We start from the raw sequence: 27135 nt of genomic DNA on the forward strand, positions 1-27135 counted from the left end.
CTTTTGAGCCATCACATTCATTTCTTGACCTAAGACTGGGGCAAGTCAATATTACAAAAAAATCAAAAAAATCAAAGATCAAAGTACTCCTGGCCCGCATGAGGATAAACTATGAATGGCTAAAAATACAAAAAAAATCAAAAAAGTCAAAAATCGGATACTTGATCTTGAACTTGACCCAAATCTCTAGCATAAACAAGTTCAAGAGATGTTGGGAAGAGACATAGATCACCTTTTCAAAACAAAATAGACAAACCCCACGTCTAACCCACTCTAGATAGATCTAGACCTTAAATGTTTTGTATCTTTTCCACTACCCTTAACCTAAGCCAACGTTTCATCCCACCAAAAGTTCTTCAGGATCAGGGAATGTTCTAAAGCTTCACAATGACAATGGCAACACCAATGATCATGTAACTTGATCCGGACCTCAAGTCTTTAGTCATTGAAAGACTCGAGAAGGGAGTCTAGATCAGATATTCGAAAAAAGAGTACTCAAAGTGTAGAGTAGCCGATCTCGCAACAACTTGAGTTGCCAAACCACGAATAGTCCTCAGCAAACTCGAAAGGAAAATCTAGATTGATCACTCAAGAAAGAGCACCATTATAAGAGTAGAATCGCTGATATCGCAGCTCAACTTGAGTCACCAAGCCACAAAGACATAGAGACTCCAAGTGAGAATTGTAATGCAAAAATCCAAAAATATACAAGTAAAGTCTGAAAAGAGCATAGTGAAAACCTTAAAGGACGCTATGAGTATAAAAAAAATCAGACTATGGCAAAATCAAAGCCACCGGCATGAAAACCCAAAAAGGGGTCGATGAGTAAAAATGTGGAAATCAGATCTGGTAAAAATCGTAACTAGCGCCAGGGGCAATAAGGGAAAAAAAGAAACAAAAAAAAGGAAAAAAAAGAGAACTCTTGGCCCGCATGAGTATAAACTGTGAACGACAAAAATTTCTCGAAATCCCTAGTCCCACACTCAATCGATATTCACCCAGTATTAGGGGCACTGAGAATGACTCTAAAAGAGCCTAAGAACTACCGACATCTATATCCTCAATAGTTGGCAAAAGCAAAGAAATCATTGAAGTACCAAAGGTCTTTCGAAAAAGTTTTCATATTCTATGTCTACAATATATATTCGACAAAGACAAATCACAAAAATTCAAATATTTTCAAAACTACTATTTTGGCCGATGATAAAAAATTTAGGACCTACTCAAACATCATGTTTCCAAAGCAATAGATACACCTGAGACCAAGTAAGTAAAAAACCTATTTTATTTTCATTTTAAAAAAGTTTTACAAAAAAAAAATTATATATATATACCCCATCATCACCACCTTGGCATCTGAAGCATCACAACTCACCAGGTAAGACACGAAAGCATCGAAGCAAGGACTCTGAGCAAGCCTCTCCTACAAATCATCAAACTCAGTCTTCAAAATGGAAGATTCTTCGTTCCTCAAAGACTCAGGTCTTCAATACAATCTCAAAACGTAGCCAAAGCATCCCAATCCGCTTATGAGACACCCTCATTTGTTCCATTCGATCACGGTGGTCGAATAAACAACCCAGACCGACCTCTCGGTATTGTGCTAAGTGCAGCTACTTCCTTCTAACTTTATATTCTATCAAAAAGAGTCTTTGATTTCCTTCGGAATGAGAATTCTCGTGATGAGTGGGATATCCTTTCTAACGATGGTGTTGTTCAATGGCCAACATCTTGGTAACTGTGTATCTGTACTGCGAATAAATACTCCAAATTCCAATCAGAACAACATGTTGATATTACAAGAGAGTAGCACCGATGCAATATGCTCGTTCGTAGTTTATGTTCCTATTGATATTGTTGCGATGAATATGATTCTAAACTGGGGTGACCCAGACTATATAGCCCTCTTGCCTTCAGATCTTAGTTGATTCAACTTCAATAGCAAAATTCTCTTTTAGATCTGTGGCAACTGTTAAAAATCTTATTGCTTGCACCGTTAAAAGGATCAAAAGCACCATTACAAGGGACAATACATGAATTGGGAGGATTAACTTGTGGTAAAACAATAGCAAGATCAACAAAAAAAGACAATAAAGAGTAGATTTTAGGTTGTGTAGACACTCCATTTTTGCACTCGCCTGATTAATCAACTCGTCAATCCGATTGCAATGATTCCCAATGATGGATGTGTATTCCGTTGCTTTATTTTGTTACCAGATGTATTTCAGAAATCCGGATGAGGTATCTCGAATTGACAAAATCTTAGGAACCACGCTACGCTTGGAAACTACGACCCCAGAAACATAGAAATCATCATCTTGCAGACCAAAAAGAAACTTCACGATAAAAATCACTAAAAAATTACCAAATTACCAAAATACCCCTAACCTCAAAACAACCCTAGAGCCTACGTTACGCTTAGGAAAACTCTCTCGAACACATAAAATAACAAATCGGAACCAAATAAATCATTTTACCAATTTTAACAGAATTTGACAAAATTACGAAAATGCCCCTCATAAAGTTCACAATCATTTCACATAAAAATTTTCATATATGACACAAACCAACATTCTCATTGAATTCTTTACGAAAAAACGATTCTAAAACATCCTAGAACATTAAAAACCGACTTGAAACGTGAAAAGTCCTCTCCGGGGGCAAAATGGTAATTTCACAATTTTCATAATTAAAAAATTCGAAATTAATAAATAAAATATTAAATAATTAAAGTGAAACATTGATGAAATTAATTTAAAATTTTGAATTAAAAAATCGATCAATCGGACTTTCGGGTAAAATTGTTGAGGGTTCGTGGGATATTTCTTTAAGGACCCCTCCATTTGGGGGTCCAAAGAATTAAAGAAATAATGGAAGGGGGTTCTCCAAAATTTAAAGTCAATCAAGCAAGACTGTAGTCAAAGTATTAAAGTCAATCAAGTGAGACTAAAGTCAAAATTAAAGTCAATTAAGCAAGACTGAAGTCAAAATATTAAAAGTCAATCAATTAAGACTAAAGTCAAAACATTAAAAGTCAATCAAATAAGACCAAAAGTTATAATAGAATTCTAATTAAATAATAACTCTGTCTAATAGAGTTCAAACTTAAAAATAATTCTACCTAAAACAATTCTAATTAAAACACAATTCTACCTAAAACAATTTTAACTAAAACACAACTCTAATTAAAAGATCTCTAATTAAACACTAACTCTATCCAAATCAACCTTAAAAAAATTCTATAAATAGAGGTGCTCACACTCTATTTTCGTATCAAATCATAAACCATAAAAGAAGTAGGTCTAGAAGCTCCCCTAGCTCCCCATAAACCCTAGTTTTGGAGCCCCAACTCCTTACCTAACATCCCTCCTTCAATTTTAGTCTAGAAAACACCTAAAATCCCTCCAAAAACACCCCCAAATTCGCAACAAACTTGAAGAGTTCAGATCCAAAAATAAGGAGATACCTTGATCTAGGAGATCCGAAATCAAATCCGGAGACAGAACGAAGCAAGGGAGTACAGTACAATGAGCTCTTTTTGTCAGATCTGAGGGAACAAAATCCTTGCTATCGGAAAGGTATGTAATTTTTTTATTTTTATCTAGGTTTTTAGCAATGTGATATATTTGGGAAGTTAGTAGAGACCGGCTTTGGCCGGGCGGGTTGGTGCCTAACACCTTCCAACCCCGTAACATGATCCCCGAATTCAGATTTTTTGTGGTAGATTAGTTCTTTTTATCCATGATAGAGTCAGTTTGGTTCCTAGACCACAATAACTAGGTGGCGACTCCCAAACCTCAAGGGTCAAAAGCGGATCCGCGCACCCTGCGGATCGAGGGCGCTTTCAGTGGCGACTCCACTGGGACTATTGAGGATCAAACTTGAAAAACCCCAAGTATGGGAGCATTGCCAAGATGACCTAGTTTTTTTTTATTATTTAGTTGGATTTATTTTATTTATTTTTTCTGTTTATTTATTTTTTATCTTGATTGTAGATGATTTTGGGTATTGCATTTTTTTTTCTCCAATTAAGGATCACTTTTTGATGACCCCTAAATAATGAAAGATTCAAATTGACTTATGAAAATGATGGAATGATGAAGGTTGGATAAAATTATTAAAACATTTTTAGAGAATATTCTAGTGAGAATTAAGTCTGGGAGCCTCTTAATAAAACATAGATCTCGTCGAGTAGATTAATTTAGAATCTGAGTTCACTCAATTTCGTTATCGGAAGCCTTAGATATCATCGATGCAAGTTCAATCTGTAAATCTGGAATTATTTCTGAATGAAAGTTGGGACAGCAACGTTAAAACTTTTTTACAGAACATTCTAGTGAGAATTAAGTCTGGGAACCTATTAATAAAACGTAGATCTCATCGAGTAGATTAAATTAGAACTTGATTTCACTCAATTTCGTTATCAGAAGCCTTAGATATCATCGATGCAAGTTCAATCTGTAAATCTGGAATTGTTTCTGAATGAAGGTTGGGACAGCAACGTTAAAACGTTTTTACAAAACATTCTGGTGAGAACTAAGTCTGGACACCTATTAATAAAATGTAGATCCCATCGAGTAGATTAATTTAGAACTTGAGTTCACTCGATTTCGTTATCGGGAGCCTTAGATATCATCGATGCAAGTTCAGATTGTATTTTCCTAATTCACAGAAAATCTGAATTTATCTAATGTTGGCACAATTAATGTTCTTGAGAGTGAGCTCATCTCAACCATTGTCATTCTATCATCAATGTAACTCCTATTGGAATCTCAATTTATTTTGGATCACCTAAAAGTGATCATTGATTGGACCTTAAAAATTATAAAAATTATGCCTATTGCAATGTTTGTTTGATCATTACCATATGCCATATTTATTGATTAATTTACCATGATCTTGCTTGAAATACATGATTGATGTTGATCGTAATGTTAATGTGCTTATGTGATGGGAATAATGTGATCTTAATTGAATATTCATATAATTTGAATGATTTTGGTTTTGATTAAATGTATGATTGGGTTGATTGGATCCATGGGCCCATTTGTTTGAAAAAGGTCCCAGGCACACCCCACCCTGTTTTTTACACACCACATGCACGTTTAATGTTTTACTCACTTACACGTCCCATTTAGCCAACGTGGCACTAGTGCGTGGCCCGGTCTCTTCAGAGAGGCGACGTCATTCATGAAACTCACAACTCCAGTCACGTACCTTAGGGTATATCAAACTGGGGGCATCAATACCATCTGATCAGGTGATTCTGAGAAGTATGTTGATGCACCCAGGCTGGAGCGACCTGAGCCTTTGACCTATTGTAAGCCACACAGTCACATGTCCCGATTGCCAACGTAGTACTAGTACGTGGTCGGTCCCCTCGTGGGATGCCAAACCATTTATGAAAGCTACAACTCTTGACTCGTACCCGTAGGTATAAAAGATAGTCTAAGTATATCAATTGCACTTCTTGGTCAAAATCGGTGCCTAAGCAAGATCTTGCCCCGCTGTACCCTACTGTACGAGGGGGATAGACTACGTCTATTCTAGACGAGAGGTATTTAAGTGGGCCCTTGCTCAACATTGTGTGCCACCTCTCAACTGGAGATCAAACTGGCTATTTTTGGCTTCAGAGAAGTGAATTGAGGTTTTAGATTATCACCTATACGGTATATCAAACCAAGTCACCACGTATCGAAAGGTATATAGGTGTGCTTGGGCAAGGCTGGCCAGATAAAAATGCATTGCACGTAGTAAGCTTAGAGTCTAGAAACCTTTCCAGTAGGTCACGACTCGAATTTATCATGGGTGTTCCCTGGTTGTTTATTGAATAAATGCATGTGATTGATGAATGCATGTGAGTGATGTGAATGATGAGATCAAGGTGTATGATTGTCCTCAAGGATCAAAATTTTATTTTTGAAAATTAAAATGGGTGCACCAACCCAATAAAGAACCCATTCTTTTACAATAATGACCCAGTCCATCCCGATCCAACAATCATTATGGGCTGAGCCATTTGAATCAAAATGAAATTCAAATTTTTTTTCTGATTCAGATTTTAAACCCATTATAAAAGAAAGAAAATGTTTTCCAGAAGAAAAATGTTTTTCAAAAGTAAAATATTTTCCGGAAGAATAAGATTTTCCAAAAGGAAATACTTTCCCAAAAAGTTTTCTAAAAGAAAATATTTTCTAAAAAAAAGATAAGGAAGAAAAATATTTTTCAGAAAAAAATGATTTACAAAAGATCTATTTTTGCATGAAAAATTATTGAAATATGTTTGTGGAAGTTGTTATTCAATGAAAACATTATTTGTCAATATTTTTCAAAAGTGCAATAAAATTATTTTTCTGAATAATCATTACGTTAATGAATTATTTAATGGATTGGTGTACAAAATTTAATAAAATCTCAGGGTTCATTTAAAATGTTATCAATGGGGTGATACTGAAATTGGTTAAATTCACCTTCAAAGAGGTTAAGGGTTATCATTGTATCTAAGCTCAATCGTCCATCATCTAGCTAAGGTTGTAAATCCGGTCAGTTAAAGTAACGTCAATATCAAGTCAATAGTCAGAAATGACCTCAAAATTTCTCAACATCGCCCAGTTATTCCCTAAAGATCATAGTACTTCAATCCTACCGGTTGTAAGTAATATCTCAGTCCTCAGTCCTAATCAAACTCATGTGGGTACTTGCCTTAAATTTTCATAAGTCATTTGGGTTAGTTCGAGTCCTTTTTTCTAGCAAGGTCATGTCTTCCTTAGATTGAGTCTACCTTTTCTTATTGAGTCAAGTTAGTTTGTTGAGTCTATAGAGGTGTCTGTCGCCCCTTCTGAATTTGATTGGATAAAGAAAATTTTTGAATACCCCGAGCGCATTAACGAATTAACTAATAATCTAGCTTCAAGGATATATTTTTTTCCTGAGCAAGAAGATAAGAGTTGGACTCAAGAAAGCAAAGGTCATTGACCTCGAAACAAAAAATAATTCCTAAAGAGATTCAAATAGAAATCATCTTATCCCTAGAGGAACACGAAGGGATAATGAATTTACTCAGAAATTTCAAAAGACTTGTTCGTGTGATCATATGAGGGTATGTTAGGTACAAGCTTGGGTGTTGTTCAACATGAAATAGATACTCGTATATATCAATGGAATCAAAGAAGATATCAGTGCTATCCTCACTACATCTTGAGTTGCAAATCACATATTATCAATCGATATGGGGATACCTTTTGAACTGATCTCTGATAATGGGAAGTACTTCAAAGCATAAGTCATTATTCTGTGTACAAAGTTCAAAATCCGGCATCGCAAATCATCACCCTACTGTCCTCAGATTAATGGAACAGTTGAAACAGCTTGCAAGAGTTTCAAGATAATCATCGTGAAAATGTGTCAATCACATATCACACCGGGATTGGCCAGAAAAGTTACCATTCACATTATGGACATATTACACTTCAATACAGTCTTCTACTAGAGTCACTCTAGTATGATATGGAAGCAATCTTACCGATTAAAAGGGAAAATCCTGTATCTCAAGGTCTTGATAGAAGTTAATTGTTAGAAACAGATTGGGTCTGTCGATGGAGAGGAGTCACTTGCATGTTTGACAAGAAAGTCAAAGTTCATGAATTATAAGTCAAAGATCTAAGCATCAGACTACCCAAAAAAATTTTTGAGTATTCTTCTCGATCATAGAAAGTTTGAACTCAATTGGAGAGATTCAATCATCAAGGAAATATTATCTGGAAAAACTGCTAGACTTTAAGATCATGATGGAATCGAATTACCAGAATCAACCAACCTTGACCAAATCAAACGTAACTACATTTAAGGAGGTCATCTTTGGCCGAATCAATTCTCTTATTACCCAGTTCAATATATCCTTTCTCAACCCTTTCGCAGCCTTTTCAAAAAGAAAAAAATTATGCCTTCTTCTTTTTTAACCCAATCACCTAACCTAAGGGAGGGAAAAATATTCGAACTACGTTTTGGTCTGATCCCAAAATTCTGGGGTACGTAGGCAACCTGAGAAGTTACTTCAGGCCCGACCACATCAAAAAAATAAAAATAGATTCCCCGACAAAGAAAAATCTAAAAAAAAAAAATTCAAAAGAAAAAAATTGTCACAGTGGGGAAGAAAATTCAAGGAAAAAGAAAATAATTTAAAAGGAAATGTCACACAAGGGACATTTGGGTTTTTGAGCCTCAAAATCCCTTTCTTTTTATACCTAGTCCTAAGCTTACCCATGAAAGTCCTCCTAAGTACCGTGCGAGAAGTCAAGGAAGATAGCAAAGCATGATCAGGCAGCAACTCAAGAAGTTCAGAAGGGAAGAAGAAGAAAAAAATCTGCTAAGTTGAAAACCCAAAAAGGGCGGCTTAGGCAAAAATTAAGGTAAGCTCGCAAGGTTGAAGATCTGAAAGGATGACCTTGGCAACAATCAAAGCAAGGAAAAAAGAAAAAATTGTAAGCTCGCTAGATCGAAAACCTAAAAAGGCGATCTAGGCAAAAGTTAGAGCATGCTCGCTAGATTGAAAACCTGGATAGGTAATCTAGGCAAAACTTAGAGCTATCAAAAAATAAAAGAAAATCTCCGTTGAGTTGAGAAGTTGAAAAGGTAGCCCAAGCCGAAATATCAGAAGTCCGAATGATCAAGTTTCAATACCCAGTTTGAACCAAATATAGACTCAGTGGATACAAGTATCTCGTCTATGATTGATCTGAAGAGTTTCATGTCCCTAAGCGAACCGACGGGGAGAAAGAACAAATTCTATGATGAATTTCAGAAAGAAATATTTTGTTCCAATGTTTTTGAGCCTGACTCAAAATCTTCAATATAAAAAGTCAAAATTAAAAGTTAAACCTTTATTGCGCTTGCGGTAATCAAGGATTTCAAACTTTCATAACAAGGGCACTTCCTTTTTTCTAAAGAGTACAGTTTCCCCCCTTACACTAGGGGCATTTATTTTCAAATTATATTCAATTATCCCTAGTGCAATGTTCCTTGTCAAACTAGGGGCATTTTTGTTCTGATGCCTGGTCAATTTCAACCCCAAAGGATAAGGTTAACTTTGCATTAAAGGTTACCCTCTTGATAGCAATTTTGAAAACTCCTCAGATTCAAAGAGAGTTTAAATATTTACCAGACCTTCATAAAATCCAACTTTTTATTAAAAAAAAAAAGTCAAATGCGAGGTTAATCCCCCGTTTGTTCCCTCAAAGTTCTATTCTTGCACCCTGGGCAGGTAGAATAGAACTTCCTAAAAAAGAAAAAAATAAGTTCATTACTCTTTCACTCCGAGTAGGTAGAGTAGAACTTCCCAGAAAAAATTAGTTCATACTCTTTCACTTTGAGTAGGTAGAGTAGAACTTCCAAAAAAAAAATTAGTTCATTACTCTTTCACTCCGAGTAGGTAGAGTAAAACTTCCAAAAAAAAAAATTAGTTCATTACTCTTTCACCCTGGGCAGGTAGAGTAGGACTCCCAAAACAATTAGTTCATTACTCTTTCACTCCGAGTAGGTAGAGTAGAACTTCCCAAAATAATTAATTCATTACTCTTTCACCCTGGGCAGGTAGAGTAGGATTCCCAAAACAATTAGTTCATTACTCTTTCACTCCGAGTAGGTAGAGTAGAACTTCCCAAAATAATTAGTTCATTACTCTTTCACCCTGGGCAGGTAGAGTAGGACTCTCAAAAAGCTTGGTTCATTACTCTTTCACTCCGAGTAGGTAGAGTAGAACTTTCCAAAAAAAAAATTATTAGTTCATTACTCTTTCACCCTGGGCAGGTAGAGTAGGACTCCTAAAAAATTAGTTCATTACTCTTTCACTCCGAGTAGGTAGAGTAGAACTTCCCAAAAAATTAGTTCATTACTCTTTCACCCTGGGCAGGTAGAGTAGGACTTCTAAAAAGCTTAGTTCATTACTCTTTCACTCCGGGTAGGTAGAGTAGAACTTTCCAAAAAAAAATTTAGTTCATTACTCTTTCACTCCGAGTAGGTAGAGTAGAGTAGAACTTTCCAAAAAAAAATTAGTTCATTACTCTTTCACCCTGGGCAGGTAGAGTAGGACTCCTAAAAAATTAGTTCATTACTCTTTCACCCTGGGCAGGTAGAGTAGGACTTCTAAAAAGCTTAGTTCATTACTCTTTCACTCCGAGTAGGTAGAGTAGAACTTCCAAAAAAAAAAAAAAAAAAACAAAAATAGTTCATTACTCTTTCACTCCAGGTAGGTAGAGTAGAACTTCCCAAAAAAAAAATTTAGTGCATTACTCTTTCACTCTGAGTAGGTAGAATAAGACTCTAAAAAAAATATAAATTTATTACTCTTTCACCTAGAGTAGGTAGAGTAGGACATTTAACTTTCTCCCAACTTTTGCTCAGATTTGTCTCAAATATCATTCAAATTCTCTTGAGTTTTGTTTTACTCAGATTTTACTCAATTTCACACAGTGCACACACTTGCACTTTTTAGTCAGGGAGAATTCTCTAAAATTCAAGGATCTGACACTGTCAGTGAGAGCTCTCGCTCAAGGACCTGACAATCTTTTAATTCGGGGAAAGCTTTACCCTCAAGGATCCGAACACCCCGACGAATTGCTAAATCAGGCTGCAAAATGAACTGTCACTAGCTTTGGCATTCAGATATCGCACTATCTACCAAAATAGATTTGCTATCTAGTTTGCTTCAACCCTCTGCCAAAGAGGGGCATCTGTAGACACCCCATTTTTGCACTCGCCTGATTAATCAACTCGTCAATCCGATTGCAATGATTCCCAATGATGGATGTGTATTCCATTGCTTTATTTTGTTACCAAATGTGTTTCAGAAATCCGGATGAGGTATCTCGAATTGACAAACCTTAGAAACCACGCTACGCTAGGAAAATACGACCCCAGAAACATAGAAATCATCATCTTGCAGATCAAAAAGAAACTTCACGATAAAAATCACTAAAAAATTATCAAATTACCAAAATACCCCTAACCTCAAAACAACCCTAGAGCCTACGTTACGCTTAGGAAAACTCTCTCGAACACATAAAATAACAAATCGGAACCAAATAAATCATTTCACCAATTTTAACAGAATTTGACAAAATTACGAAAATGCCCCTCATAAAGTTCACAATCATTTCACATAAAAATTTTCATAAATGACACAAACCAACATTCTCATTGAATTCCTTACAAAAAACCGATTCTAAAACATCCTAGAACATTAAAAACCGACTTGAAACGTGAAAAGTCCTCTCCGGGGGCAAAACGGTAATTTCACAATTTTCATAATTAAAAAATTCGAAATTAATAAATAAAATATTAAATAATTAAAGTGAAACATTGATGAAATTAATTTAAAATTTTGAATTAAAAAATCGATCAATCGGACTTTCGGGTAAAATTGTTGAGGGTTCGTGGGATATTTCTTTAAGGACCCCTCCATTTGGGGGTCCAAAGAATTAAAGAAATAATGGAAGGGGGTTCTCTAAAATTTAAAGTCAATCAAGCAAGACTGTAGTCAAAGTATTAAAGTCAATCAAGTGAGACTAAAGTCAAAATTAAAGTCAATTAAGCAAGACTGAAGTCAAAATATTAAAAGTCAATCAATTAAGACAAAGTCAAAACATTAAAAGTCAATCAAATAAGACCAAAAGTCATAATAGAATTCTAATTAAATAATAACTCTATCTAATAGAGTTCAAACTTAAAAACAATTCTACCTAAAACAATTCTAATTAAAACACAATTCTACCTAAAACAATTTTAACTAAAACACAACTCTAATTAAAAGATCTCTAATTAAACACTAACTCTATCCAAATCAACCTTAAAAAAATTCTATAAATAGAGGTGCTCACACTTTATTTTCGTATCAAATCATAAACCCTAAGAGAAGTAAGTCTAGAAGCTCCCCTAGCCCCCCATAAACCCTAGTTTTGGAGCCCCAACTCCTTACCTAACATCCCTCCTTCAATTTTAGTCTAGAAAACACCTAAAATCCCTCCAAAAACACCCCCAAATCCGCAACAAACTTGAAGAGTTCAGATCCAAAAATAAGGAGATACCTTGATCTAGGAGATCCGAAATCAAATCCGGAGACAGAACGAAGCAAGGGAGTACAGTACAAGGAGCTCTTTTTGTCAGATCTGAGGGAGCAAAATCCTTGCTATCGGAAAGGTATGTAATTTTTTTATTTTTATCTAGGTTTTTAGCAATGTGATATATTTGGGAAGTTAGTAGAGACCGGCTTTGGCCGGGCGGGGTTGGTACCTAACACCTTCCAACCCCGTAACATGATCCCCGAATTCAGATTTTTTGTGGTAGATTAGTTCTTTTTATCCATGTTAGAGTCAGTTTGGTTCCTAGACCACAATAACTAGGTGGCGACTCCCAAACCTCAAGGGTCAAAAGCGGATCCGCGCACCCCGCGGATCGAGGACGCTTTCAGGTTGGAAAAGAAAAAAAAAGTAAAGAAGTCAAGAACGCATTTTACATATAAAAAATCATTAAAAAATCAATTAAAAAATCAAAAAAATCAAAAAAATTTGACAAAATAACATTTTGCAAAAACTCAATTCATTTGTCCAAGACTCGTTAAAAAACTCCCGTTTCAAAGTTTTTCACCAAACCATCACAAATCTGAGACCTCACACGAGCTCCCCGCCACGAGGTAGAAGAAATCAAAAGGCTCACCCTGTCAGATCCCGTGTTTGAGCAGCCGCTTCTTATCATCAAATTCGTCAAACCAAATCGATGTTTTCAAACTTATTTAGACAAAATCCTCTGGCCCGCATAAATCAGGGTTTCATCTATTCTTTACACGCAACTCCTATAAAAAGGGAGTTGTAGATACCCAAATTTAATCGGACCCTTGATGCAAAATGCCCCAAAATCTATTAAAATTGGAATGGGCCCCAAAGCCCAAACCTTTAAATAATCTCAATTTCTTTCAATAAATGGCCCATGACTTCTCAAGTAACCCACGGACCGAAAATCCTCCTCCCCACTCCTTTATATTCCTCAATCCATCTTAAACCAAACCTAAGCCCACTCAACTTAACTCGCCAAATCCATTCTTATTATACCCATTACACAAGCCCATTCAACTCAACCCAAATCCATTCCAATTCAACCCACAACCTAAGCCCAACCCAATACTCTACCCGAGCCCAATTCTCTACCCAACCCAACATCACAACCAATCAACATGATTATCAAGGTGGGATACATGTCACCACCTCAACTGGCCTCCCTCATCCCCTACCTATCCCATCACCTTTTCTCTAAACATCATCAATCCATCACTTTTTCTCTAAAAAAAATCTTTCTACCTACACCTCCAACCCATACCTCCCCTTAATATACCATTATAATTTCCTACAAACCCTTATCTCCCCCTAATCTACCCCCATTATTCCATATGAACCCTCATTCTCTCAAATCAAACACCTCTAACCTATACCTCCCCCTAACCTATCCTGGTCAAACCCACACCTCTCTTCTCAAATCAAACACGCATTCTCTCCCATCAACTCATCTAAACCTATAATCTCCACACATCTTAACATATGTCATCATCTTTTTACCCTCCCAAAAATCTAATTAATTACCCTTTTACACAATCCATTCTTTGAATTAAAACTCCATCCCCTCAACTCACCAAATACTCAACTACGATCTTACACCCCCATTCTCTCAATCATACACCATTAACTTCATTCCACCTAACACTCAACTCAAATGGGTTGAAAGATCCAACCTATTTGGGTTATAAATAACCCATCTAACCCTCCTTACACAAATGTCCCTCCATCCCCTTCAATTTACATATATCCCTCTCTCAAACCCCTAACCATTTTACTCATTCTCATCAATCTATCTCATTTTACCTCTAAAAATACTCTCCAAATCCTATAAACCCCCCATGCTCAACTCACAAAAAATCTAATGAAAAATTAAGAAAAATATACTCTCAATCTCAACCCTTTATTCTCAACTCTCTCTCTCTCTCAATACTCATACTCAACACTCTACTCTCAACTCACAAATCACAACTCACTCTCAACTCTCTAATCTTTCTCAAGTAAGTCAAGAAAACACAACTTTGAAAATCAAAGAAGATCAAGACAAGAACAAGGTAAGACATAGACTAAAAAGAGGAGAAAAAGTCTTCCTCCCCTCCAACTCTCCCTCTTCTACTCCTCTTCTTTCTCTACACCTATGCACACACCATAAATGATTTGAGTCATCGAGCGGTCCATTTTTCAATAAGGGTGCCCCCAATAAATTGAATCAACACCAAAGCCCCTCATACTTGAAGGCACATATCATACTTTTCTTATTCTTTATTTTATTTTATTTTTATTTTTAAAATCGACCAAATTTGAGGTTACCACCAACGGTAGAGGGAGTATGATGCTTAACACCTTCTCTACTCCCTAACATAGACCCCATTACCTAGAATCAAATATTGGACCAAATATACCTTATCCATACGAGAGTCACTAAATGCCAAAATGACATAATTTTTGAAAAATACAATATTGGGTGACCATTCACACCCTTTTACAAATATGAATGGTGACGACTCCAAAATCCTTCAAAGTTGTTGAGATAAATAAAAAAATGAAAAATCTCGTGTCCAAGGATGGTATTCTCCAAGGCCAGCTGGTTCTTCCTCAGACGTAAAGGGATTTCCATAATCATTATAAATTCTAATTCATTGTTTGTAGTTCAGAGCATCTTGGATAGCTGGAATGCGTCATGGAAGCATTTGAATCTATTCGAGAAATTTGGAGATTAATGCTAGGTTTTGAAACCATATAGTGGAGTTTGCTTGGCGCGAATCCAATAGAGCTGCAGATTGGCATGCTTGCTAAGGAGCTATAAATGATGAGATTTTCAATAGTTTTGTAATTGAATTTTATTTGAGGATCAATCTTGTAAATATCTTCGACATTAGCCTCTTTTAAATAAATCTATAGGGTTGTGCCCTTTATAGCCCTAGCTTACTGATAATAATAAAAAAAATACTAATGTTTGAATCGTAATGATAAATTAATATCATACTATCCCATGTTTCATGCAAACAAGTACAATTGTCCAAGTCCACACACAAGTATATATGGAGTGACAAATTCAACAAACTCTGGAAAATAGGATTCTGAATTATGAAAAACTTATAATAAAGTTGTTATTTTTATATAATAAATGAGGGCAGTTGTGGATTAAGCCATGGAAAATATTGAAATTAGGTTCTTCTCCAGAGAGGCCACTCATGATGCTTCAACTCTATCCAAAACTCTGCATTGTAATTCTTCCAATGTTACAATATTCAACATAAAAACTTGCATTCTGGAGATACCTGCATACCATTCTATAGAAAGACTCAAGTACAATGCGGTGTCCCGTTCCTATAAAATAGGATAGGTGTCTACATGCCATGTTTTAGTTGGTGTTTAAAACACCTTGGGCTCCTAATCAAGCCGTTCACACAGCCCGATGTGTTTATTTGCTCATCAAATTATGCCATGAAGGCACCATTCCTATCTATAGAAACGAGACACTAAATGGGATCCTCTACTCTCTGTGAAAATATATTGGCTTCACAAGTCAACATTTAGAATGAGTAATTTGTCTTCTACATTATAACTGTCCCAAGAAACCAATGTAGAGATTTAATTTATTGCTCTTTTAAAGAAGGGGAATGTTGATTTCCAATGCAAGCTGACCCCTAGTATCCTTTTTTTCCCATAAAACTCCAAATATATATATTTGTCTGCTTTTTTGGCAAAAACCAATGGTTTTATTGTCATTACATGATGGCATTTTCTTAAATAAATTTTTGAGGCTTTCTAATGTTCATGAAAGTACCATTTTATGCAAGAGTCATGATCCAGAACAGTGTCCTGTTCACATAGCAACAAATGGTGTCTATGTGCCCTTTCTGGTTGGATATTAAATTCATTGTAAGTGCCATGTAGAAAACGACTTGATTAGGAGCCCAGTGTGTTTTAAAATCCAACCAAAACGCACATGCCATGTAGGTCGCTCTATAGGAATGGGACACCGTTCTAGATCCTAATCCTTTATGCAATGACAATAAAACCATTGCTTTTTTGCGACTACATAATTAAAATGGGTTCAAACTTTTCCTAAGAGTAATACAGAAGTGACTTTAAAATTCACATCGATTCACACTTTGCTGACGTGGATGTGTGATGGAACCATAGATGCTTGTCATCAAGATAAGAGGGAAAAGCATCTATGGTTCGGGATCCTGATCCTTTATGCAATGACAATAAAAACCTTGCTTTTTTTGCCACTAAACAATTAAAATGGGTTCAAAGTTTTCTAAGAATAATACAGGAGTGACTTTAACATTTAAATCGATTCACACTTTGCTGACATGGATCCATGACGAAACCATAGATGCTTTTCATCGAGATACGAGGGAATAGCATCTATGGTTCCGTGCACACATCCACATCAGCAAAATGTAAATCAATTTAAATTCCTCTATGAAAAGCATCTATGATTCCGTGCATACCTCCACGTGAGCAAAGTGTGAATCGATGTGAATTTTAAAGGCAGTCCAATACAACTCCTTTTCTAAACATCCAATGCTATGTATATAAATAAAGAAAAGAATGGATTGTTCTCATTTGAACTGAACATCTTGTTATTTTATATCTTAAACAGTATTCCAAAGATCAGAAATATCATCATTTGCAGTTAAAATTCTTTGGAAAAGCATGGTTTCTCTTTTCTTTGGTCTTCCCTACTACTAGCATTTACAAGAAGACCAGCAAATACATTAAAAAGGGCAAATATAAAAGATACTTCAAATATACTCATATTGGTCATATATTGTAGTTCATGCCTACTTGTAACAAATTCTTATTGGGAATCTGTAGGTCTGCAAATCCTTGCCTAAAATTCCTTCTTAAGAAGTCATAAGCATAATCCACCACAAACTTCTTTACTATGCACGAATCTTCGCTGGCTTTCACCTCACTGTGACCCAACATGTACACAACTCCCGATCTCCTCGATTTTTCCAAAAATTGAATTTCACCTTCTCCTATACTCTCCTCACACGATGTTTCCCAGGTCTCATTCCTTATAAATGACTTCAAATGCTCCATCAACAAGTCCTCAAATTCTTCATTCCCAACTCTTCTGTCTCGATAACCATATCTTGCAATGCATCTATACATCTTGTAATCTTTAGGCCCAACTCGTCTAAGCAAGAATCGTTCATTGGCGGGGACTTTGTTCACAGGCAAGTATTTGACAGAGACAAAGACTAAAACCGAGTGAATAGCTGGAAGATTTGTAAGGAAATGAGCAAATATTGCTGGGATACCATGGGTTAGCTCAGTGTATAGTAGCCCAACTCCGGGGACTCTCGTGATGCCTAAGTCAGATCCGAGAGTTGTTAGGTATTGAGTTGACACTTTCTTCTCTAATTCAAAGTTGTAACGTTTTGCTTGTACAAAGTGCCAAACATACATAGCGAAAAAGAGTATTGCAGCGAATGTGAGAGGGAGGTAACCGCCTTTGTCAAATTTGTAAAGTACTGAAGAAAAGTAGACTAGTTCGAACGAGCCGAAAATTAGAACAAAGATGGCGATGAAGAGAAGATTGGTTTGCCATATCATGAGCATTATTAGCACAAGTAGTGATGTCGTAACCACCATCACCGCGACCACTGCAATCCCTGTATAAACACCAAAGAAGCATCACTATGAGAGAGTAAAACAACAACAACAACAACAACAAAAATCGACCTGACATGAATTAAGTTTTACTATTTTGTGGCCTACTAGCTCAATCTATTCCTGCTTCTGTGAAGGAGGGTCGATGTAATTGAGGCATGACCAACCCGGACATGTTCCCTATTTTTTACTAGTTTGCTGCATGTAACATATAGGCTTTCTAGCCTTGCAACTTTATGTTGAAATGTGATTCTTATTAATTATAGAGGGTCTGCCTTTGGCTTCTCAGTTGGACTTTTTAAAGTTTTTTCTAAAATTATAACTTTTAACTTCTGGGATTTGTCTCTCTGGGAAGGTTTCCTCAACCATCTGACAAGCCTACCCCGCTCTTGTCTCTTTTCATTTTTTTTTTCTTTAATGAAATCACTTTAATAAGAGACTTCTATTGTCACACCAACTTTGCTAACGCCACCTGATGTGTGCTAATTCTTTGGTGATTATCGATGAATTGGGGTAGCGTTAGAAAAAGTTGGTGGGCAATAAATCTCTCTAAAATAAAAGGGATTTTCCCCAAAACATGCACAACTTACGTTCAAATTCTGATTTCGGTACACTGTTAATTTTAATTCCCAAAACATGCATTGTGAGTGAATTCGTTACTTTTATAATCAATGAATTTGCTAGTACATCTACGAATTAGTATATTAAAAGAGACGAACTCACGAGTTTGTAGGTTACAAAAATAACAAATGCATGTTTTGGGAATTAAAATGATCAGCGTACCAAACTCGGAATTTCATCATATTTAGCACATGAAATGGAGATTCACCCTAAATAAAATAGAGCTGCTCTTGGCGCCCCAACTTTTACTTATTATACCCCAATAAAAATAAATAAATTTAAAATGTTAATGGTGGAGAGACAATAAAAGTGGAGGTACCAATAGAAACTCTCTTAGATGTAGAATATTTTATGAGCCTAATCCTAATTGTAAACAATTGGTTAAGTTGTTTGAATGTGTGTTATAATTCTTTGTAATCAATGCCGTTATAACTTGAACCAAACTTTTGTAATGGTAGAATGGTGTTTTAATCTTTAAGGTGTGATAAATACTAAATAGTTTAAGAAATGGGGGTGCAATAGGTGAAGGTTGGGGTGCCAATAGCAGCTCTCAAATAAAACAATGTATGAAATGTTACCATAAGCATTCCCGATCTTGGTGGTCTCCTTGAATGAGGCAGTAACGAGTACACATGCGAACATAAGCAAGAAATTAATTTCAGGAATATAGACTTGGCCTTCATGCTTGTGGGAGGTGTGGACGACTCGAACTCTAGGGAAGCAACCCAATGCCATTGTTTGTTTCACGATAGCAAATGTTGCAGAGATCATGGCCTGGCTCGCAATGATTGATGCCAGTACTGCGATCGTGAACATTGGCCAATACACTGAATCTGTTCGTGGCAATAACAACAAAACATTTGTTTAAATACAAAAATTAATGAAAAATTTAATCTTCTTCACCTTAATTAAAATCTACATTTTCAAACTACAGTCGAGTCGACTTGAAATAAGGCAGAGTCAACTTGATTTGATTGAATTCTTAGTGCACTCATGCCTACATCCAAGTTGAACCAACTCATTGAGTCTACAATAATAATAAAAAAAACAAGTTAAATTAGAAACTTATTCGAGTTGAGATGTTAAAACTATCTTTAAGTACTTAATAAACTTGTACATATATATTTATTTGACTTGTCTCAATGAACTTAGGAGTGATCCAGTAATTGACTCAACTAGGTGGTCATTTAAGTCACAGTTTTGGAGATCTAAAACTATGATTAAGGCATAATTGTAGAACACGTTGAATCAACGATACAATTTGTACGACTTAGAAGTCTCGTATTTCTCAAAAAAGTGATTGGATTGATAGGATTTTGTATTATACTTAGGAGATCGATGAGATTGATATTCAAATATTTTTTTCTTAGAACCCATTGAGTTGAACCCCATAAGGGGGACCATCACCCAATAGCATTTTGTCACTAAAAGCAGGACCTCATATTTCTTCTAGAGAATTTCCTAATTGTTCTAGAGCTACTAGAAAGAGTTTCTTTAACCCTAAAGAATTATGTTCAGATGTAGGATATTTAGAAATTTTTGCAACTCAATCATGTATGATGGAATCATTAAATATTTGATTTTTTTTTTAACTTTGTTTGTAACTCACTAGAGGCTCGGATTTCTAGATAACTTGACTCTGAAACTAGTTGCCTTCAAAAAATTCCTTGATAACCCCCGCCCCATAAAAAATGAAAAAATACAAAAACATTATTTTCAACCGTTTAATCTATTCAACATTGTCTTTAATCTATGGGCTTCAACCTCTCAAAGAAAAGTCCCTTTATACCCGAAAAAAGAAAAAAAAAAAAAAACCTATTTTGTTGGTTAATTATGAAGGTTACACATTTCGACTATTTACTTATGGTTGAAGAGAAAGATGATGGCATTGTAGGTCATTTACTGTTAGTCTATGAGAGAAGATTGAGGTCAAGCTGTATGTCCTCACTCTCATTTTCTATTATTTGAGTCATCGGATTCGACTCACTAGTTTTGAAATCCAAAAATATTTATGAGAAGTAAAGAACAGAGGATCTTACTAGGAGTAGACTTATAGAAAGCATCAGACACGTCGATTGGGAATTTGGATAGATATGCAGCTTGTCCAACATAAGCACAGACCAAACATGGGTAAACTAAGCCAGCAAATGCAATCTGAATAGAGAGAGAGAGAGAAATCAAATTTGTTTTGTTAGTTTTTCTTTTCTTTTCTTTTCTTAAATTAAGTACTTGTGTTCTGATTTCAAGGACAAACCTGAATTGATCTTACGGAGAAGTGTCCCAAATCCGCAAACATGGCTTCGGTTCCTGTTTCATCACAAATGAGTGAGTCACAATTAATCATTTGGTACGGGCCCACTTCATCAGATGATCACAACCATATGATCTGATGGGGCATCACCTAGGTCTAGCAATGGATCATATTGGTAGCGCTGTCAAGGGACCGGATTAGGCTCAAAGTCTAATCCGTTATGATCCCATACTTCAGGCTTGGATCGATGTTTTGGATTTTGATAAGGATCCGATCCAATATCTTATTGGATTAGATCTGTACAAACCATGTTCCAATCCAATAATATATTAGAAAATATATAAATTGTATTATATATTTGTTGAGATGTGTGAAATTTACTTGGATTTAATATATATAAAATCAGATTTGACCCAATCTAATTGTTAATTAATTGGATCTGAATTGTAATATTGAGATCTGATAAAAATCTAATCTAATAAGGGTCTGATAAGATACTTATTGGATCTGTCCGGGATATGATCCAATCCTTTCTAGATTGGTATCAAGTTGGATATATCCATTGACTGCCCTACATTTTGGTACTAAACTGGTATGGGGTCCAAATAAGAAATTTGTTAGACCCTGACCGGATACAGACCCAATCAGATCTGTCATTTTAAACTCAAATCTCCAATTTGATCAAAGTAAATATGAAAAAAAAAAAAATTGATATATATATTATATAGATAAATAGAATATAATACAAACATGAATCATTTATGTATTTTTAAACACATTATTGGATCGGGGCATGTTGATCCAAAACCAATCCAATAAGTTATAAAATCTGATCTTGTCGGAACCCAAATCATGATCCAGCCCAAAGTGGATTGGTTTTTGGTACGACCCGATCCATTGACAGACTTAAGTATCACAATTCAATAACTTACCAGTCATGCAAAGGACCACTCCTCCAAGAGAGATCCAAGCTTGTTTTGGGTCCTCATCGAAGTACCGAATTATGTACACTGGGTTGAAGGCCTTTATCACCATTGGATCGTGTTTGATCAAGTTGAAAATCCCAATAATCCCAATGAATAAGTACCATATCAGGATTGCCGGTGCAAACATGTAACCCACTTTATCTGTTCCAAATCTTTGAATGGAGAACAAAACCACCAAAATTGCTACAGATATCATCACCACAACATCTGAAGAGAGACAAGAGTGCAAAACAAATTATTAGAAGATTTGAAACTATTGGATCGGCTTTGGTGGGGATGATCTCTATGGTGAAAAGAAAATGGATGGTCCACGATTCTTCAACTTTTAAATGTGAACTGAAGACAAAACACATTGAACTAATAATTGGTTGCCGAACAAGACCTATACATTATATTATATTTTGTCCAGACTTGTAGTAATACATAAATAAAATTTTTATGTCAAGTGAGGTTATATCCATCCATTCTAAACCGAATCCATTATAGTCGGAGCGGATTTATGGAGCTGCTTTTGATATTTGATAAGAATCTAATCCAATAAAGAACCAATCCAATTAACTATCGGGTCAATTTGGATTGGATCCAATTCTTATTGAATTGATCCCAAACTAACCAACCAGATCCATTTACATCCCTGATTTTTGCATCTTCAGAAGTAAAATTCATTTTCCTGAAAGAATATTTATTTCTCTGCAACGACTCGGACCCTAAAACCTAAAGAAATTATAAAATATTACTTCATTTTACCTTTACTTAGATTTGCATCAATGTTCCTCACTCCATCCACAGCTGACAAAACTGAAACAATGAACAAAAAATATCACATGGTCAGGATCATCTTGACAGGTAAATAACTTTATGGGTCTAACTGAAGATCAAATATTGTATTTAAAAAATTAAAAAGAAAAAAAACAAGAATGATTTAAATATATCCCTCCACGTTCGGGTGAATATTTGAGATACTTCTCTAAAAGTCCCCCATCTTCAACCTTTATTAACAAAATCTTGATTTTTCTTCCAAAAATCAATCATCCACAAAATGGAGTGAAATTTGTATCCTACTTTAATCTTTAAGTATTTATGTACATCAACTGTGAGAAACAAGATACAATTTGGAGGAAATTGAAGATGAGATTAAATAGGCTAATCCATGAATTTTTATAAGAGATCGAAGATGAGAACATTTAGGTTATTTTAATTAGTCAATAAGAGAAGATTGAGGTAAAAAAAAAAACATGTAATCAGATTCAACTCACAGGGAGTATCTCTATTATTCACCTAAATGGGTAGGTGTATGTCTATATCAAAATAAATAAATAAAGATTTTACCAATTTTTTTTTTTTTTTTTTTTTTTTGGAATCACTTGTGGGCCCACACAATTAAATATTTCCCTAAGAAGCATCTGAGAAGGTCATTGGTCCCCTGTTCTCCATACCCCCAAAAAACTGGGTTCAAATTAAAAATCAAATAAACCGACCAAGATTGTTGGGATTCCCAGTCTTTATTTGAATTAAAATTAAAATAGTAAATATAAAAGGACCACCTAATTTAAGTCAAAACTCCTCAACTTCTGGATAGGGAAAGCCTATGGGGAAGTTCAGAACAGCTTGGAATGAGATATTTTATATTTATGAACATGACCTACTAATGTCTAAACTTCCCATTAAATAATACTAGTAATTATAATTATTAAAGAAAAGGTAATTTAAAGCATATATGCATGTGTTTGTGTAAATTAGAGATAACTCTCTCTCTTGAAACTGATGACCTAGGAACTTGTCTTCGGCTTGCTAAATCATTTTTTTTTACATCTTTCATGAAAGACTTTAGTCAAGGGTATATCATCATTTTGAAAACCCAAGAGGGATATCTATAATTTTTACCAAAACCTGGAGGGGAACCTCAAAATTTACCCCAAGAAAATAAGAGACTCTAATGGCATACCAAACTTTACTTACAACACACCAAATCTTATGATAGTAACTAGTAAGTAGATAGATTGGTTTGTTATAAGTAAAACATTTGATGTGTTAATAGAAGTTCTCAAGAAAACATGTGTGAGGTCCATCGTTCTCTATGCACCATACCCTAATTAAGCATCATTGTGATTAATTACTATGTCCCATCAATAAAGTGTGTGCCAGTCAAAGGCTCCAGATTGATTGGTCAAGTTGAGGGAGAGAGAGAGAGAGAGAGACCTGAGATGCAAGGAGTCAAGATCCCATCTCCAATAACCATACAAGTACCAAGGAGTGCAACAGTGAGGAGACATGTTTTAGCAAAAGGGCTTCTCTCCATGGCTTCTTTAATCTTCTCAGCCCTCTTCAAATTTTTGTTAGGGATCTTCAAATTATAAGAAGACAATTTCAGTTCCTCCTCTCCTTGTTGATTGTTATTAGGTATTGCACTCACCTTTGAATGTCTACATATCAAAGAATACATTGCAAACGTTCCACCTATATATCAAATTAATAAAAAAAATATTAATCACTTAGAATAATTCTCATTCTCTCTCTTCCTTAATTTATAATAAATAAATAAATAAAGCTCTTTTGGATTAAAAACTCGCTTACCATCTCCATTGTCGTTAGCCTTGAGAACGATGAACACATATTTGATGAGTGGGAAGAGTGTGAGTGAGTAAATTATAAGGGAGAGAGCTCCAAGTATATCGTTTTGAGTTGGAACTCTTTCACTAAAAGTGCTCGAAAATACATATAATGGAGAAGTTCCAATGTCTCCATATACCACTCCTATGCTTTGAAATGCTAATTTCATTACTGCAACCCATGTTAAAGCCTACAAAAAAAAAAATACAAGTTTAAATAAGAAAAATAAATAAATAAGATTTAAAGTGAACTTCTATTGCCACGCCAACTTTTACTAACATCACCCCAAGATAAGAGTTAATTCTTTGGTGATTTACATATGTATTGGGGTGGTGCTGTTAGCAAAACTTGGTGTGGCATTAGAATCTCTCAATTTAAATTATATGAAATTAAAATAAATATAAACCTTGGTAGTGGTAGAGGTGGTGGTGGTGGTACTGGTGGTGGAAGCTATTCCTGAGATCTTACAGGCCTCTTGGTCTAGAGAATCTAGTCTGAGAAATTGCTTCTGTTGTTTCATTTGATTTTGGGTCTCTTCTTCTTCTTCTTCTTCTTTTGTTTCTACTGAGATGTTATCTTCCATCTCTTTCTCCACCATTTCTAATACATTAAGAACCACAGAATCATCACTTACATCCTCCATGGTCACGTTAATGAAATATGGCTGAGAGACTACTTAACCAACACTTCCCTTTTATAACCTCTCAAACCGCTGTATTGTGTGTCAGTGTGGGTCAGATCGGTCCTAGAAACGTTTCAAAACTAACTAGCTAACCCACTTTCTTTTCTTACACGTGGTAGAAAAAATGTCACTTAAGTCACTGATGGGGTTTTCCTACCTCAAGCGAGGTTTGAAGCTCTCCAGCAAACGTAAGGCTGAGATCAGACGTGAGAATAAATACTTTGGAGATAAGGACACGTTTTCCAGAGCTGCAATTGGCACCCCAAATTTTACTTATTACATCCAAATTTAAAATAAAAGTAATTAGGGTGAATCTCCATGTCGTGTGTGGAATATGACAAAATTCTGAGTTTGGTACACTGTTTATTTTAATTTCCAAAATATGCATTCGTTATTTTTATAACTTACGAATTTGTGAGTTCATCAATTTTAATATCTATGAATTCGTAGATATACCAATGGATTCATTGATTATAAAAGGTGAGGAATTTACTTGAAATGCATATTTTGAAAATTAAACTGGACAATGTATCTAAGTTAGAATTTGGACATAAGTTGCATGCGTTTTGGGAAAAATCCCAAGTAAATAAGTGAATGGCCAAGAATAAGTAAAGTTGGGGTGCTAATAGAACTTTCTCATTATTTTTGTTAGTTTTGATTTTTTGGTTTAGGATTTTATATAAGCCTAATCATAATCGTACACAATTTTTAGATAATGTATCGAAATAAGAATTTGGACATAAGTTGCATGCGTGTTGAGAAAAATCCCAACTAAATAAGTGAATGGTTGAGAAGAAGTAAAGTTGGGTGCCAATAGAAATTCTGTCATTATTTTTGTTAGATTTCTATTTTTTGATTTAGGATTTGATATGAGCCTAATCATAATCATAGATAATTTTTGGATAGTGTATCGAAATCGAAACTTGAACATAAGTTTCACACATTTTGAGAATAATCCTCTAAATAAATAAGTGAATGGTTGAGAATAAATAAATATGGGGTGCCAATAGAAATTTTCTCATTATTTGAATTAGATTTTTATTTTTTAATTTAAGATTTTATATTAGACTAATCATAATTGTACATAACTATTGAAATTGTCCAAGAATGTTGAGATTATAATTTGAGCGAAATATTTGTAATGTTTGTTGAGTGTGTTTTAATCCTTACTTTGAATGTGAGAAATGATTTAAGAAATTGTAGTGTAATAAGTAAAAGGTAGTGTGTCAATAGCAGCTTTCTTTCTTTAGATTCATTGGGTACACTATCCACGTGCAGAGCGTCAAACGACTTTTGAGGCTTGTATCTTGCAAATTAGTGAGGCTGTGTGGTCACAATGGACGGCAGTTGGTGTGCTACATTTATTCCTCCTACATGTCCCAGTAATTTGTAGTTTGTACTATAATTATTACATTTTTATATATCTCCTCCAAACTTATCGCGATATTTTGTAATATAATTATGAGATGCTATGGGGTATGGAGTGGAAATTTGATATATCGAATCATACTTAAATAATGACTTATGTCCAGCACGTTGGATGCTGAGTAGGAGAGATGACTCACGATTTCCATCTAAAGAAAATCTACATTTGTTTAAGGATATATCAAATCAAATTTTTTTATTCCTCTAATAAATGTTCTAATTGTATTTCTTCTTGTTGTATTCCCCTCTTTTGCCTGACCACCAATCCTTCATATAAGTTAAAGTTTTCAAGGTATTTTGATCTAAACGACTTCGATATTGAGATATGATTCTTTCACTATTATTAAATGTTAATTTTAAAGTCACACTAGATATAAAAATCGTTTGTAAATCACATGTCATTATAGATAGTACGGAATATTATAAACTATAACTTTTTCACCAATCCAAAATATTATAAGTACTCTTATCCCAAATTTCTACAGGATTAAAATTCATATAATATTATAATTCAGATGTTAAATTATTACGGATAAAAGTTATAAGTGTTCTTGAAAAAAGTAGATTTGGAACTAGAGAACGATGCTACATTAGTATTAAGCATAATAGTAGTAATATTAGTTAAACCATACTTAATTTTATAAAGTGTAAATAATTATTTCTTAATTTTTTCTATTTCAAATCCAACATTAAGATCACTACTTAAGGTAAAACTAAGTTCTAAAACCTTAGTTTTGTATCTAGATTTCATAATTTAAAAAAAAAATGCTAAGTTACGTGGAATTTGTTTTCAATATTTATTAAATTTTTCATTAATTTTATGCA

At 34.9% G+C, this 27135-nt stretch overlaps 1 protein-coding gene across 1 annotated transcript; it reads right to left on the reverse strand.

Moving 5' to 3' along the window:
• Positions 1-16755: 16755 nt before the first annotated feature.
• LOC147382523 (potassium transporter 5-like) lies at positions 16756-24877 on the reverse strand. Its single transcript, XM_086428423.1, has 9 exons — positions 24610-24877; positions 24168-24393; positions 23793-24050; positions 22341-22391; positions 21540-21800; positions 20611-20663; positions 20396-20510; positions 18935-19189; positions 16756-17737 (listed from the first exon to the last, which is right to left on the reverse strand). The coding sequence occupies exons 1-9, from the start codon at positions 24844-24846 to the stop codon at positions 16878-16880; spliced, it is 2316 nt and encodes a 771-aa protein (XP_086284549.1). The 5' UTR covers positions 24847-24877; the 3' UTR covers positions 16756-16877.
• Positions 24878-27135: the final 2258 nt, after the last annotated feature.

The sequence above is a fragment of the Akebia trifoliata genome, chromosome 16 (assembly GCF_017979445.1).
Source record: "Akebia trifoliata isolate Shusen 1 chromosome 16, ASM1797944v1, whole genome shotgun sequence".
In the NCBI taxonomy this organism is placed as follows: Eukaryota; Viridiplantae; Streptophyta; class Magnoliopsida; order Ranunculales; family Lardizabalaceae; genus Akebia; species Akebia trifoliata.

Excerpts from the sequence above, each read along its gene's own strand:
- LOC147382523 (XM_086428423.1), bottom strand. The coding sequence starts at position 24,846 with ATGGAGGATGTAAGTGATGATTCTGTGGTTCTTAATGTATTAGAAATG. Across the intron at positions 21,801-22,340 it reads TGATGCAAATCTAAGTAAAG|ATGTTGTGGTGATGATATCT; the intron begins GTAAAATGAAGT and ends GTCTCTCTTCAG. Across the intron at positions 20,664-21,539 it reads AGTGGTCCTTTGCATGACTG|GAACCGAAGCCATGTTTGCG; the intron begins GTAAGTTATTGA and ends GTGATGAAACAG.